The 12,710-nt window shown below is 36.6% G+C and overlaps 2 protein-coding genes across 2 annotated transcripts; both read left to right on the plus strand.

The window, feature by feature from the left end:
* Positions 1-5,356: 5,356 nt before the first annotated feature.
* Positions 5,357-7,788, plus strand: LOC110757555 (F-box/LRR-repeat protein At4g14103-like). Its single transcript, XM_021959208.2, has 4 exons — positions 5,357-5,565; positions 5,970-6,966; positions 7,101-7,247; positions 7,391-7,788. Exons 2-4 carry the CDS (start codon positions 5,989-5,991, stop codon positions 7,700-7,702), a joined length of 1,437 nt encoding a protein of 478 aa, XP_021814900.1. The 5' UTR covers positions 5,357-5,565; positions 5,970-5,988; the 3' UTR covers positions 7,703-7,788.
* Positions 7,789-10,171: 2,383 nt separating this feature from the next.
* Positions 10,172-12,646, plus strand: LOC110757594 (F-box/LRR-repeat protein At4g14103-like). Its single transcript, XM_021959253.2, has 4 exons — positions 10,172-10,331; positions 10,794-11,778; positions 11,880-12,026; positions 12,107-12,646. The coding sequence occupies exons 2-4, from the start codon at positions 10,816-10,818 to the stop codon at positions 12,440-12,442; spliced, it is 1,446 nt and encodes a 481-aa protein (XP_021814945.1). The 5' UTR covers positions 10,172-10,331; positions 10,794-10,815; the 3' UTR covers positions 12,443-12,646.
* Positions 12,647-12,710: the final 64 nt, after the last annotated feature.

Here is a 12,710-nt window from a genome sequence, read left to right on the forward strand (position 1 = left end):
AATTTTTGTTTTCGTTTTTGATAGATTGAAAATGAATATGGGAATGTTATACTCTGGGATGAATGGAAAGAAATATTTACAATAGTGTGCTGGGTTGGCTGAAGATTGATGTTGCTCCACAATCAAGGCACATCAATCTTGACATATTTCAGAGACCAAAAGAAAATATCTTGAAATATTCAGCCAACCAAGCACACCCATTGTAAATGTGACTTTCCTTCGTCCTAATAGTACTGAATAACATTCCCATACTCATTTTCAATCTATCAACAAAAAAATATATTCAGCTAATTATATTCGCACAGTTTGAAATCACCGAAATTAGAAGCAAAACAATTAGTTAGCTATAGAATAGTTACAAACCTGCGTTTCCCATTGTGAAGAAAAAAAATATATCATATACTTCATCATGTCAGAGTTGTGAAGTTTGCATCTCATTTTGAAGATAAATTTAAGATATATTATTGGAAGATTAATTAACTGAATAAATAAAACAAACCAATGAGTTAATGTCAGAACTTAACCTTGAACACAGGATTATTTGTCCTCAACTTGGCGCCTGTTATGTTATGCAGCCACACAGGAAGACCTTGGCTAGCAAAGGTTTAAGAAAATATGTGATTAAAATATATGTAATTATAGAAAAATCATTAAAGCGTAGAAAATTTAAGTTACCCATAATTCCACTCTGCACAAACATATGGGCCAATTCAAGAACAACATAGAAGCCATGATCTTGGATGGTCTTCAAGAATCCCACTAGTTCATATTTTCTGAGAAATCATACTACACAAAAAGAACATAAAAAAATGAAGATTTTTCTATGACCCTCAATTTTCAAGGCTCTTCTTCCATCATAAGTGACCTCCACAGCAGAAGAAAAGTGAAGCAACAAAAAACCATATGAGCTTTTTGTTGCTATGCTTTGATCGATATTGGATTCACAAGACTCTCTTATACTCACAACAAGAAAAAGAACACTCTCCCAGGTACCAAAAATGTGTGAAGAAATTGTTGGGAAGAATCGGCAACGAAAACCCATAAAGCTGTTTGATTCAAACAAAAAATCTTCTTGAAATCTATACATTGAGAGTTAAGAGTTGGAGGCTTTCATTGGGATGGAATTGTGATGATGTAATAAATATACGATACTTATCCACTCACACCCATTGCATTGCCTGGTGTTAGGAAGAAAAGAGGTTGAGTTTGTTGAACATGTTAATAAGTGTGAGAAAGAAATTATATTTTTCAATAATATAGAATTAATATGATTTTTTTTTGTAAATATAATTATTAATTTCAATTTACTTTATTTTACTAGATATATTAGTAATTTTTACTAATTAGAAATCTACCAAGTAATTTAATCACGTGTTTAGTTTAAATTAACTAGTTACAAGTAACTACTAATGTGGTCAATTAAAGTTTAAAGATTTATTTTGTTATATATGTAGTATATAGCCTGTGCAAAAGCTTTATTAATATTACTTGATCCTACTCATATGTTTCAGGCTTGTAAATCATAATTTTTTCAAGAAAGAAAAATATCATGTCAGTATAAGTAAGTACAAAGAAGTAGAAGTGGATCATGCTTGAATTGGTCTGTGTATATATACTTGGAAAATTGAGGAATCCGAAAAGAAAAGAAAACATGGAGATAGGAAAGAGAAGGAGATCATGCTTGGAGACAATATGGATGTCTGTGATGATAATGGAGATAATAACTTTCGGGGCTTGGATAGAAAGCAAGCGATGTTGCTTGAGATAATAACAATGGTGCATCTTCACGCCAGGCATTGACAATGGTCCTCTAGCATTACTGGGAACCAATCAACTACTGAAAGGGGAAGGAAATTTAGGGCAGCAAAAAGCTTCATGTCACGTGTCAACAATGTGCAAGCATCCCCTGCTGAACATGAACAGAGTGCCTTGCAGAGGAAAGATAGTTGGGGGCAGCAGTGCTTTGTTTATGTGGGACTCACATATATTAGAGAGGTTGTCAACAGTGTGTCAGTAAATGTGGTACAAATAACATCACTTTATATTTATATTTTTTTTAGGACCTTTTTTATTGAGAGGGGCGATAATATACTAAATTTACACACACACATACTATACGAATGCTAGGACTCGAACCCAGGACCTTTCCTGAAGGAGCAATTGCTCCAAACCACTACACTAGTGGGTCTTTGCCACTCTATACTTATATCGTTTGCATTTTCCGAAGTGACAATCACCATCAATAACCCTGTTATTCTGTGTATTTATTCTTGCACGAAAACAACATGTGTTGTCATGCTCATGAAAACAGTAAGTTGATTCATTGAACTAAGACGATCTCTTTTTTACTGGATCCAATAATTTTCAACAACTTTATACCTTCTCACATAATACTGATGATGTGTATGCATCCCAAAAAAGAAGGACGTCTTAGTCTCATGCATTGTTGCAGTGCAGGAACCAACGAATGGAAAGTCATGATGAAATGCTGTAGCTAGCTTTCTTCAAGCTTTTCTAACTTTCTAGGTAGCTGAAGACTTGGAGCCATGAATAATATTTGAGTGGAATATATACTCACAGAGTCACAGGACAGAACTATATAATGCCAATAATGGAGGCCGGCGTGACTATGCCCTGTAGTTCAAATGCACCTAACTCAAAAAGATACCTATCCACTATCTGTATTTTTCGTAAAAGGATATATGTCCCAAAACATTCCATCTTTTGATCACTTTCAAACATGTTGATGATCAATTTTGCTTGACCCCACGTCTCTATCTCTCAGCACTTGTGTATATATACATGCTAATAGCTTGACGATATGGTCACAATTTTGTTATGCATTATGGCTCGTTTATGTGTAACATTATTTCTTGTCCTCCTCTTTGCTCTAGCTTTCTGCATCCCCTCTTTTGAAGCCAGAAGGCTACTGACAGTTGAAAACAATGCAAAGGGTGATGAGCTTTCTGATCATCTGGGTGAGCATGAACATCACCATGCAGTACCAAGTAAAATTAATGTTGAAACGCAGTTGGCCATGACTCTTCATGATCAACTTCATTCTGTTAACGCCGATCGCGATCGGATTCTACGGGAGGCAGTCCCGAGCCCGGGAGTTGGCCATAATTAGTACACTACTTGTGTTTGAGCTAGTTATATAGTTCACCTTGCTTACCAAAAGGGAAAGAAAAAAAACTCTTGGGGATTCAGATATAGCAATAGTCTCCTCACTACTTTTTAAGTTACGGAATATATATTAGTTATGTTTCATTTTGTTTCTCTTTTGATGGCGATGAATTATAAAATGTATATGATATAATGTCAACATGATGTAACGAAGACACTCAAACTTGTGTTATGATATAGCATATGTATAATAAACTTGTGTTGTTAACTTTGCTCATCTTCTCCTTTCAGATTCTTTTAACTTTGGAGGGATATGATTATGGAAAATTGTAGGATTTTATTTTAAGAGCAATATATTTGACACTCATACCATGGTTGGTCTAAGTTTATATAGCTCAGCCTAGGCTAGCCCAAAAATGATCACATGACACTTATTCTCAAATTTTAAAATTTTGAAAGTCACATTTACAAACATACCAAAATTAACCCTTGCATTTCCACCCATTTGTCAAAGCAACTCCACCCATTTGCCCTTAGCCATGGCAAGGGGGAGCTAGAGCAGCCACTATTCATGTGAATAGTGGTTGCCCTTGCAAATAGTATTTTGTGTTTCCACCCGTTGCCATGGCTAAGGGCAATTACTATTCATTTTTTTGTTTTTTTTTTATACAAATTGTTTTACCTCAATAATTAATTTGGATAATATTTTCGAATAAGATTTCCGGGTTCGTATGTGTCAATATTTATTATAAATTTCATATCTCAATCGGATAAAATTTTGGCATTTATAGAAAGAAAAAAAATCAGTAATTTTTTTATTAAAAAAATTGGATTTTTTTATTGCACAAAAATTGGCTGCCGTTGGATTGGAGTAAAAAATCTGATCGGAGAGCCCAGAGCGCGACACGTGGACTTTAGCGGCACTGTAGCGCTGACATCCCCCAACACGCGAGTTGGACCTCGGGCTGAACTGGCTTTCGAGCCAACCTAAGTTCGTGGGACCCACTCCTTGCCCGGGCTTGGGTTGACCGCTGGAACAAGAGTTTTTGTTTTTCTCCCCCTAGCCTTGGGTTGGGGGCTCCGCTGGAATTGCTCTCATGACAAAAAGTAGGGGGGGTAAGGGCTGTTGCTATTCACGTGAATGGTGCATGCCCTTGCAATTTTTTTTGTTATTTAAATTAGTTGCTGACGTCACAATGACGTCAGTATTAGGTCAGCTTTCCCAAGCAACAGCCCAGACAAATCTTGCGTTTGGACTTGCCCAGGTTGATGGATCCCACTCCTTGCTCAGGCTGGCCTTCACCACTGGACTTCGTTTTTATGGGTTGGGGGGCCTTCCGCCCGTACTGGGCTGCAAGGGTGGAAGTGCTCTAAAAGTTACATTTTAATTGAAATTTTTTGGTACTAAAAGTTACTAAAATTACATTTTATTTCCTCGAAGCCAAAAGCTCAAAAGTATAAGGAAAAAAAAAAGCGAGGAGCTAGCCACACCTTCTTTCGTTGGTGCTGCATTCACTTTTGAAGATGCGCGCACATGCATAAACATCTTTTTTGTTTTTGGTTTCTTAGTTGCGATTTCCTTATCCTCTCTTTTTTGGTCCTCATGATCGTGTTTTTTTTCTTCTTCTTCTTTAGGTTTTCTTATTGTTTTAATTAAACTAGCCTCTCCACACGCGCTTCCGCGCCTGCGAGAGGCTTTTTTTTAAAAAATTAACATTTATTTTAGAATTAAAAAAGAAAATGGGTAGTTGTGTTCCATAAAAATAGGCCATTATCATATTTTTCTTTTAATTTTAATTTTTTTAAATATGAAAAAGGTGTGAATTTACCATATTATCCTCATTTAATTAATAATTTCAATTCTTAATGTTTGCATTAACCAAGGGCATTTTCTGGTATTTTGAATGTTTCACCATTCTCTGCCTTTTGCTTTATATATATAGATTAATTTGTATTAAAGTTTTGTTCATGGTAGTAATTTCATTTCAAAAAATAAAAAATAAAAAAAGAAGGGAATTATTATTATTATTTTTTGTTGTCATTATTGAGCAAAATATTAGTCATTGGGTCCTACAATCACAACAGAAAAAAGAAACCCAGTCCCCAAAACCAAAGCCCACCCAAAAATCCCACCTCAGCAATCCAAGCCAAGAGAAGACGACAAAAAAATTGTGTAACGCATCCCGAAATTTAGCCCAGCCCACCTTTTTATTTATAGTACATTTTCAGTTTCGGTAAGAAGCTCACAAGTCTCGCGGTGTCACCAGTCTGTGCTCTCCACCATTTCCAGCAGAGAGAATGTTTGAGAGAATGTTGAAGAAGTGATCGAGGGTCTCAATTTTCCTCTCTTTTCCTGTTGTTTCTCAGCAACCAAACAGAGTAAAGCGGTCCCCTGAAGCTAGAATTGACTCTAACAAACCAATCCAGAAACAATATCAGGTATTTTTCCCTTTTCTTTTTCTTCTGAAATATCAATATTTTGTATAATGCTCTGTTTGGATACCAAGTAAACCCAAAATCACAAAAAGAAAACATACATAGTGCCAAACCTTATAGAGAAAAATTCAAGATCAGCGGATTGTTTGTTAATTATTTATTTATTTTGTCACTTTAGGATTGATTTGACAGTAACAAAAAGTCTAGTCCTTAGTTGGTGTAGATGTTTACTGAAAATATTTTCTTATGAATCATTTGTCAGGAGAATTTTCCCAGAATTTGGATAGATTTTTATGGAGAACAAATTTTCATGTGAAACTGTTTAAGGGATTCTTTTATTTTTTTTTGGGTCTCAATAGGAAACTCTCTTAGAAAATGGTGTTTTGTTGTTTTTTTTATTTATACAGAAAGTGTATCGAATCGTAAATGGGATCGAACTCAAGGTGTTGTAAACCATGCATAGGAGATAGGATCAGTGGATTGCCAGATGCAATTCTTAGCCACATTCTTTCTTTCCTTACAACAGAAGATGCTGTGAAGACCAGCGTTTTGTCACATAGATGGTTCGATGTGTGGACTTCTGTTCCCAAGATAAACTTAACTCTGCGTTCACAGGCAGCATTTGAACCTTTTGCCCAGTTTGTGGACCGTGTACTTTTCTTTCGTGGCTCGTCAAACATTCATACCTTCCAGCTTCGTTGTTCTGTAATCGAGGAGGATTTTTGTCGTATTGATCCCTGGATTTACACTGCTGTTAGGCGTAATGTTGTCGAATTTGAATTTGACCTCGAAGTGGATGTGGACTCAAAGTCACACAGATACGAGGGTTATGAGTTGCCTAGAAGGCTTTTGATGTGCAACACATTGGAGGTTTTGAAGCTGACTCTGAATCATAAAGATATTATCATCAATCCTCCCTCAGATTGTTTCCCAAGTCTTAAGTTCCTCCATGTTACACTCCAGTATCCTGGTGGTCGCTCATTGGAGAAACTCCTTACTTGCTGCCCCGTACTCGAAGATTTGATTATAGAGGGACACCTTAAACATGATTCAGTTGTGAATATTAATGTCTCTGCACCTAAACTAAAAAGACTTCGAATGCGTTTGTCCATGGATCTAGTCCGTTGGGATGAAGGTGATTACAAAATGTTAGAATACAAGTGCAAAAGAATTTACATTAATGCTGATGCTCCGAATCTTGAAGAGTTCAATCTCGAGGATAATTTCTTGGCGAGCTATTCTTTGAACAATGCAAAATCCCTAAGCAAAGCCATGATTGATTTGGGGCGCCTGTATACATTAGAGGACCCTGACTTTGCCCGTGACTCTGCCGATCGTATGCATAGGCTTTTTGCAGGAATTCACAATGTTACATATTTATCACTTTCATCTCCAGTTTATGGGGTAAGTATGCTCTAACTTGTTCCATTAGCGTTTTACGTACTTGTTCTTTATATTGGAAATGCTTTATTATGGTGAGGACATATATAATTTTTCTGGAGCATTTCGCTGACATGTATACTTTATCATTTGTGTAGGATCGTTTCACTCGAGATCGATATCATCTACCTACATTTAATATTTTGAACCGCTTGGAGCTACATCTTGAACCCTGCTTCTCGTGGCAGCTTTTGACAAAGTTGCTAAATATATCGCCCAATCTGGAATATCTTGTCTTCACAATTGTAAGTTTAAGGTTTAGGGAATATCTTGTCTACACAATTGTAAGTAACACATGGATTTACACTTATGCTAAATAGTACCACTGTGCAATGTTCAATGTTTCATAGAGTTCAGTCTAACTCATTTACGTTTTAATGAATTTTAGCACATCAGCTACTCTGCGAAACTGGAAAACCGTGAGAGTGAGTTTGCAGTAGGTCAATGGAGTCAGCCAGATTTTGTGCCTATCTGTTTGTTGTCAAGCCTCAAGAAAATTTGCATACAGGGATTCCATGCGTGGCCAGATGAGATAGAAGTGGTGAAGTACTTATTGAAGCACGGTGAAGTATTGAATATGGTGAAAATTTATCCTTCTTACTTTCATTCAGAAGAAGAGATGAAGCTAAGGCAGAAACTGTCTATGTTCCCGAAGGGTTCAAGGACTTGTCAAATTGAAGTTATGAAAATCAAATCCTAGGCTTTATATAAACTCCATTTTCAAACTTGTAAATGGATGGCTCTTCGTAATAAAAAATAATAATAACTTGCATTGTGTTTTTAAAATTTTATTCTCTATATAAAATCTGCATTGTTATTGGATTTTTTTTGTTTTTTAGGACTTTACCTATTGAGAGGGGCGATAATACTAAACTAACATATTATACGGATGCTAGGACTCGAACCTAGACCTTTTCTGGGGAGCAATTGTTATTGGAATGTTAAATATACCTAATGAAAATCTTTTTCTTGGAATTTTGGAACAAATGCAAAATTTGGTAATTCATCTGCACCACAATATGCAAAATTTGGCATTTGTGAGTAGAAAACTTAGGAGTTGGGTGTTCATAGCCAAACAGTCCATAGCCCATCCTAAAATCTCATCCCAGCCTCCCTAGAGTAGGCCCAGACTTCTCCATCCTCATCGCTGCTGCACCGTGTCGTTTAAGACATTTCCAGCTTCGTTTTGTCTTTGGCTGGAAGAGAAAATATAGAAGTAGAAAGAGAGCACTCTCAGTCATTTTCCCTTCTTTTCCTGCTGTTTCTCAGCAACCAAACACAGTAAACCGGTAAGCTGAAACTAGAGTTGGCTCCTCCAATCCAGAACTATATCAGGCATTTTTCCTTTTTCCGAAATATCTTCTTTGTTAATTCCTTATGTCTTCTGTTTGGATACCAAGAAAATCCAGAAAACTAAAAAAGAAGAAAACTTAGGGTAGGGCATAACCTTATAGTATGTGCTGTTTAATCACACCCAAAAACAAAGCAGCTTTATTTTCCAATGAGAAGTGAAACAAGAAAGAAATTTAGGTTTATTTTTTCTCCCTAGGAAACTCTCTTAAAAGTTAAATGTTCTTTCTTAGGGGGTTTTAACAGAAAGTGTTGGAAATTCGTATATGGGTTCGGATTCAAAAGGTCGATTGAAAGCATGCACTGAGGATAGGATCAGTGGATTACCAGATGAAATTCTTTGCCACATTCTTTCGTTCCTTGGAACAGACGTGGCTGTAAAGACCAGCATTTTATCACAGAGATGGAAATCAGAACCAAATGGATTACCAGATGAACTCATGATTTCACTATAGAAGACGAGATGGAGTTATGCCAGGAGATTTCAATGTTCCCCATGGCTTCAGAGACTTGTCAAATTTAATTTCCAAAATAGTGGTATCTAGGTTTTTTGTGGATTCCGTTTTCAAACTAAAATTGAAATGGTTATGAAACAAGGCTTCATGCAGAAATCTTTCTCTGTGACATCTTAAAGATTTACTTCGCGACACTATAACATGAATCCAACGAATGCATATACCCTAGCTGGGAATCGATGGAAATTCTATAACATGCCAAGGAATATTTAATTTGCTCCAGTCTATGATTAAGCTACACTTGTGTCATTTTTTGTCCCTACAGCGTGCGTCAATATTATCATCTGCCTACATTTATAAATAATTTGAACCACTTGGAGTTTTCTTCACACTTGCTGCTCATCACTGACAAGTTTTGTTTTTTAAATTTTTTAGTTGAATTAGCAAATTTTTAATATAATTTTTTAAATCTGATTTGAGCAAAGAGGGGCTTTTTAACCGATATTTTGTCGAACTAACCATATTCGACAGACTGTAAAATAAAGTGAGACATAAAGTATCAATCTAACCAATCAAGACGTCAAGGGAGTGATGTAGAAGTATGCCTAATTTACAATGACATGTATTTGTAACATAATGGATCACGTCATTACCCAATTATTGTACTTAGCAAGGAGAGAAACTCTCATGTAATAGGGATAGCACTTTTTACTATTCCCAGTCAATAATGCAGTGCTACGTAGGATAACTTTTTCACGTGTCATTGTGTTATTGGGCGGAACTAGCAAAACACTGTTATCTCCGTTATAGATAAGTTTTTTAGCTCGGGGTAGAGAAGTAATCATTTTGTCCAAAGAACGAAAAATAAAAAAAACACTAGGGAGGAATAAAAGATGGACCAGAGAAAAGGGTGTGAGAGAAAGAAAGTAAGGGCCAGTTTAGCATTGCTGTGCTGCAAAAATAATTGCTGTCAGATTTGCTGTGAGAGAAATCAGCTGTGAGAGAAAGCAGTTTGGCGTTTGGTAAACTTTTTGTTATAAAAGTATTATTGGTACTAATTCCAGCATAATCAGAAAATGATTGCCGCATAATCATTAAACCCAGCGCCTCTTCGAAACTCATTCCTACATAATCAGAAAATGAAAGCACCTCATTAGCTGCTTTCCCTTATAGCTTTCTCTTACTGTAATTTTTAACAATAATTGATTTTCTCACAGTTTACCAAACGGGTTGGACTTCCCAAAAGTTTAAAAAATCACTTATCACCCCAAATAAGCAATGCCAAACGGGCACTAAATTGTAAAACCTTGTTGTTTTGTCATTTAGTACTTTCAGCTTCGGTTCGTGTTTGGTCAGCTGTCACAGTCTCACACATACCACACAATTTCCAGTCTTCCCGGAGATAAACGTGGTGGAACACTGAAAGTGAAGTGACCTCGTCTCTCATCTTCCTTTCTTTTCCTCATTTTTCTCAGCAAGCAAACAGAGAAAACAGATTAAACCAATGGAGAATCTCATCATCAGGTTCACTTTCCCTTTTCTGAATATCTCCTCTGTTTTGTTACCAAAAAAAAAAAAAAAATCTCCTCTCTTTTCTTGTATTGGAATTATCTGTATATCCTCTGTGTTCTTGTTTTTCTGATTTGTATATCCTCTGTTTTCATAAATCTTACTATTTTTCTGTTGTGAACAACACAGAAATTGAGGGAAAAAGCTCTCCTGAATTTTTTATCTTGTGGGATTTTGTTTGAAATCATTTCTAAGGAGATTTTCCCCTGAAACTCTGGTGTTGACTTTTATTTCAAATCTTGTCTCTCTTAAGGAAACTTTCTCAGGAATGTTTTCTCGTATGGCAAAGAAAACATGAACCCCATTATATTATATTAAGCTTGTTGCATACACACATGCAATGATTAAAGTGGTTGTTTGTATGTTTGGGTTCAAATTCAGAGTAGCAGATTAATTTATATTTTTTTGGGTTTTCAGGAAACGTATCACATGATCGAAAATGGGTTCGAATTCAAAGTCTCGTGAAGCATGCCATGAAGATAGGATCAGTGGATTACCAGATGCAATCATTTCCCATATTCTCTCCTTCCTTTTGACAAGAGAGGCTGTGAGGACCAGTGTTTTATCACACAGGTGGAAGAATCAGTGGACTTCTGTTCCAAATCTGTACTTGCGTGACAGAGAATATTATCCATTAGAAAGACGTTTGAAAAAATCTGATCCAGATGGCTTCTCCGGGTTTGTGGATCGGGTACTTTTCTTTCGTGGCTCCTCCAGCATTCATAGATTCCGCCTTTTGTGTCTGGAAATGAAGGATTTTTCTCGTATTGATGCTTGGATTCGCACTGCCATTATGCGTAATGTTGTCGAACTCGACCTTGAGCTGTACGAGTACTCGAATCCACCGCAGCCTTTCGTGTTGCCTAGAAGCCTTTTCATGTGCAAAACACTGGTGGTTTTGAAGCTGAGGCTGCAATCAAATTTTATTGCCCTTGCACCTGCCTCAGATTGTTTCCCAAGTCTCAAGTTCCTCCATGTTGATGTCGTGCTTCCTGATGCTGACTCAATGGAGAAGCTCTTTTCATGTTGCCCTGCTCTTGAAGATTTGGTTATAGAGGGAGAACCTGGATATGATTCAGTGCTGACTTTTGAAGTCTCTGCACCGAAACTAAAAAGATTAAGAATAAGTTGGTATATCGTTCCATTTCATCGAAATTATGATCGAAAAGTTTTTATTAATGCTAATGTTCCAAGCCTGGAAGAGTTTAATCTGCAGGAGAATATTTTGGCAAACTATTCCCTGAATAATGCACATTCCCTAAGCAGGGCCAAGATTGATTTGGTAAACCTGCATTCTGGGGAGAAGTTTGGCACTGTCCGTGATTCTGCCGATCACATACAATGGCTCTTTGCCGAAATTCGCAATGTTAAATTTCTGTCACTTTCAGCTCCAGTTTTCGGGGTAATGATGCTCTAACTTGTTCCCTAAGTGACTGATAACTTTTTTACGTGCTGGAGTTTATGAATGGGATGCAAATATATTTACTTTTATCATTTGTGAAGGGTCCCTGCAGCGTGTATCAATATCATCTCCCAACATTTAACAATTTGAACCAGTTGGAGTTACTTCTTCAAAATTGCTGCTCGTTGCGATCGGTCACAAATTTTCTGCAGATATCTCCCAAATTGGAACATCTAGTCTTTGAGAATGTAAGTACACGCTAGACTGTACTTATATTCAATCTTTTAAGATGTTCATTCAACTCATTTATATTTTAAACCGTTTTTAGAGCATCCACTGTTATGTGTGCCATTTCGTGGACGAGTCAGTACATGAATGGAGTCCACCAGATTTTGTGCCTGCTTGTTTGTTGTCACACCTCAAGACTATTCGCATACGGGGATTCCAGGGGCTGCCGGATGAGATGGAAGTGGTGGAGTACTTGTTAAAGTACGGTGCTGTTGTGAACACCATGACAATTTGTACCCTTGAGTATTTCTGTGAAGAAAAAGAGATGAAGTTCCCTTTGCTAGGTCTGAGAGAAGAGGTAAAGTTGTTGCAGACAATTTCAAAGTTCCCAAGGGCTTCAAAGACTTGTCAAATTGTATTTCCCAAACTCAAATGAGGTTTCATATGAACTCTGTTTGGGATTATCGAGTGGATCATTTCTATGTTGATAAGAACATGTATTTATTTTGCTGTATATATTGCTTTCAACTCTTCTTGTATTCTTTGTTTTAGCTCCTTTTCACTTTGGAGGAATTAGATTATGGTTATTGCACATAACCAAGGAAACTAAATAAAAACAAATTAGTCATTGCTTGCTCTAGTGCTATTCTCAATTCTCGTTGTTAGTATGAGCAAAGTCAAACCCGCAACACAAGCAATACCCT

The sequence above is a fragment of the Prunus avium genome, chromosome 4, assembly GCF_965620075.1.
Source record: "Prunus avium chromosome 4, drPruAviu1.hap1.1, whole genome shotgun sequence".
NCBI lineage: Eukaryota > Viridiplantae > Streptophyta > Magnoliopsida > Rosales > Rosaceae > Prunus > Prunus avium.

Coding starts and splice junctions, on each gene's coding strand:
- LOC110757555 (XM_021959208.2), top strand. CDS start 5,989: ATGGGATCGAACTCAAGGTGTTGTAAACCATGCATAGGAGATAGGATC. Junction 6,967..7,100: donor TTTCATCTCCAGTTTATGGG/GTAAGTATGCTC, acceptor TCATTTGTGTAG/GATCGTTTCACTCGAGATCG. Junction 7,248..7,390: donor AATATCTTGTCTTCACAATT/GTAAGTTTAAGG, acceptor AATGAATTTTAG/CACATCAGCTACTCTGCGAA.
- LOC110757594 (XM_021959253.2), top strand. CDS start 10,816: ATGGGTTCGAATTCAAAGTCTCGTGAAGCATGCCATGAAGATAGGATC. Junction 11,779..11,879: donor TTTCAGCTCCAGTTTTCGGG/GTAATGATGCTC, acceptor TCATTTGTGAAG/GGTCCCTGCAGCGTGTATCA. Junction 12,027..12,106: donor AACATCTAGTCTTTGAGAAT/GTAAGTACACGC, acceptor AACCGTTTTTAG/AGCATCCACTGTTATGTGTG.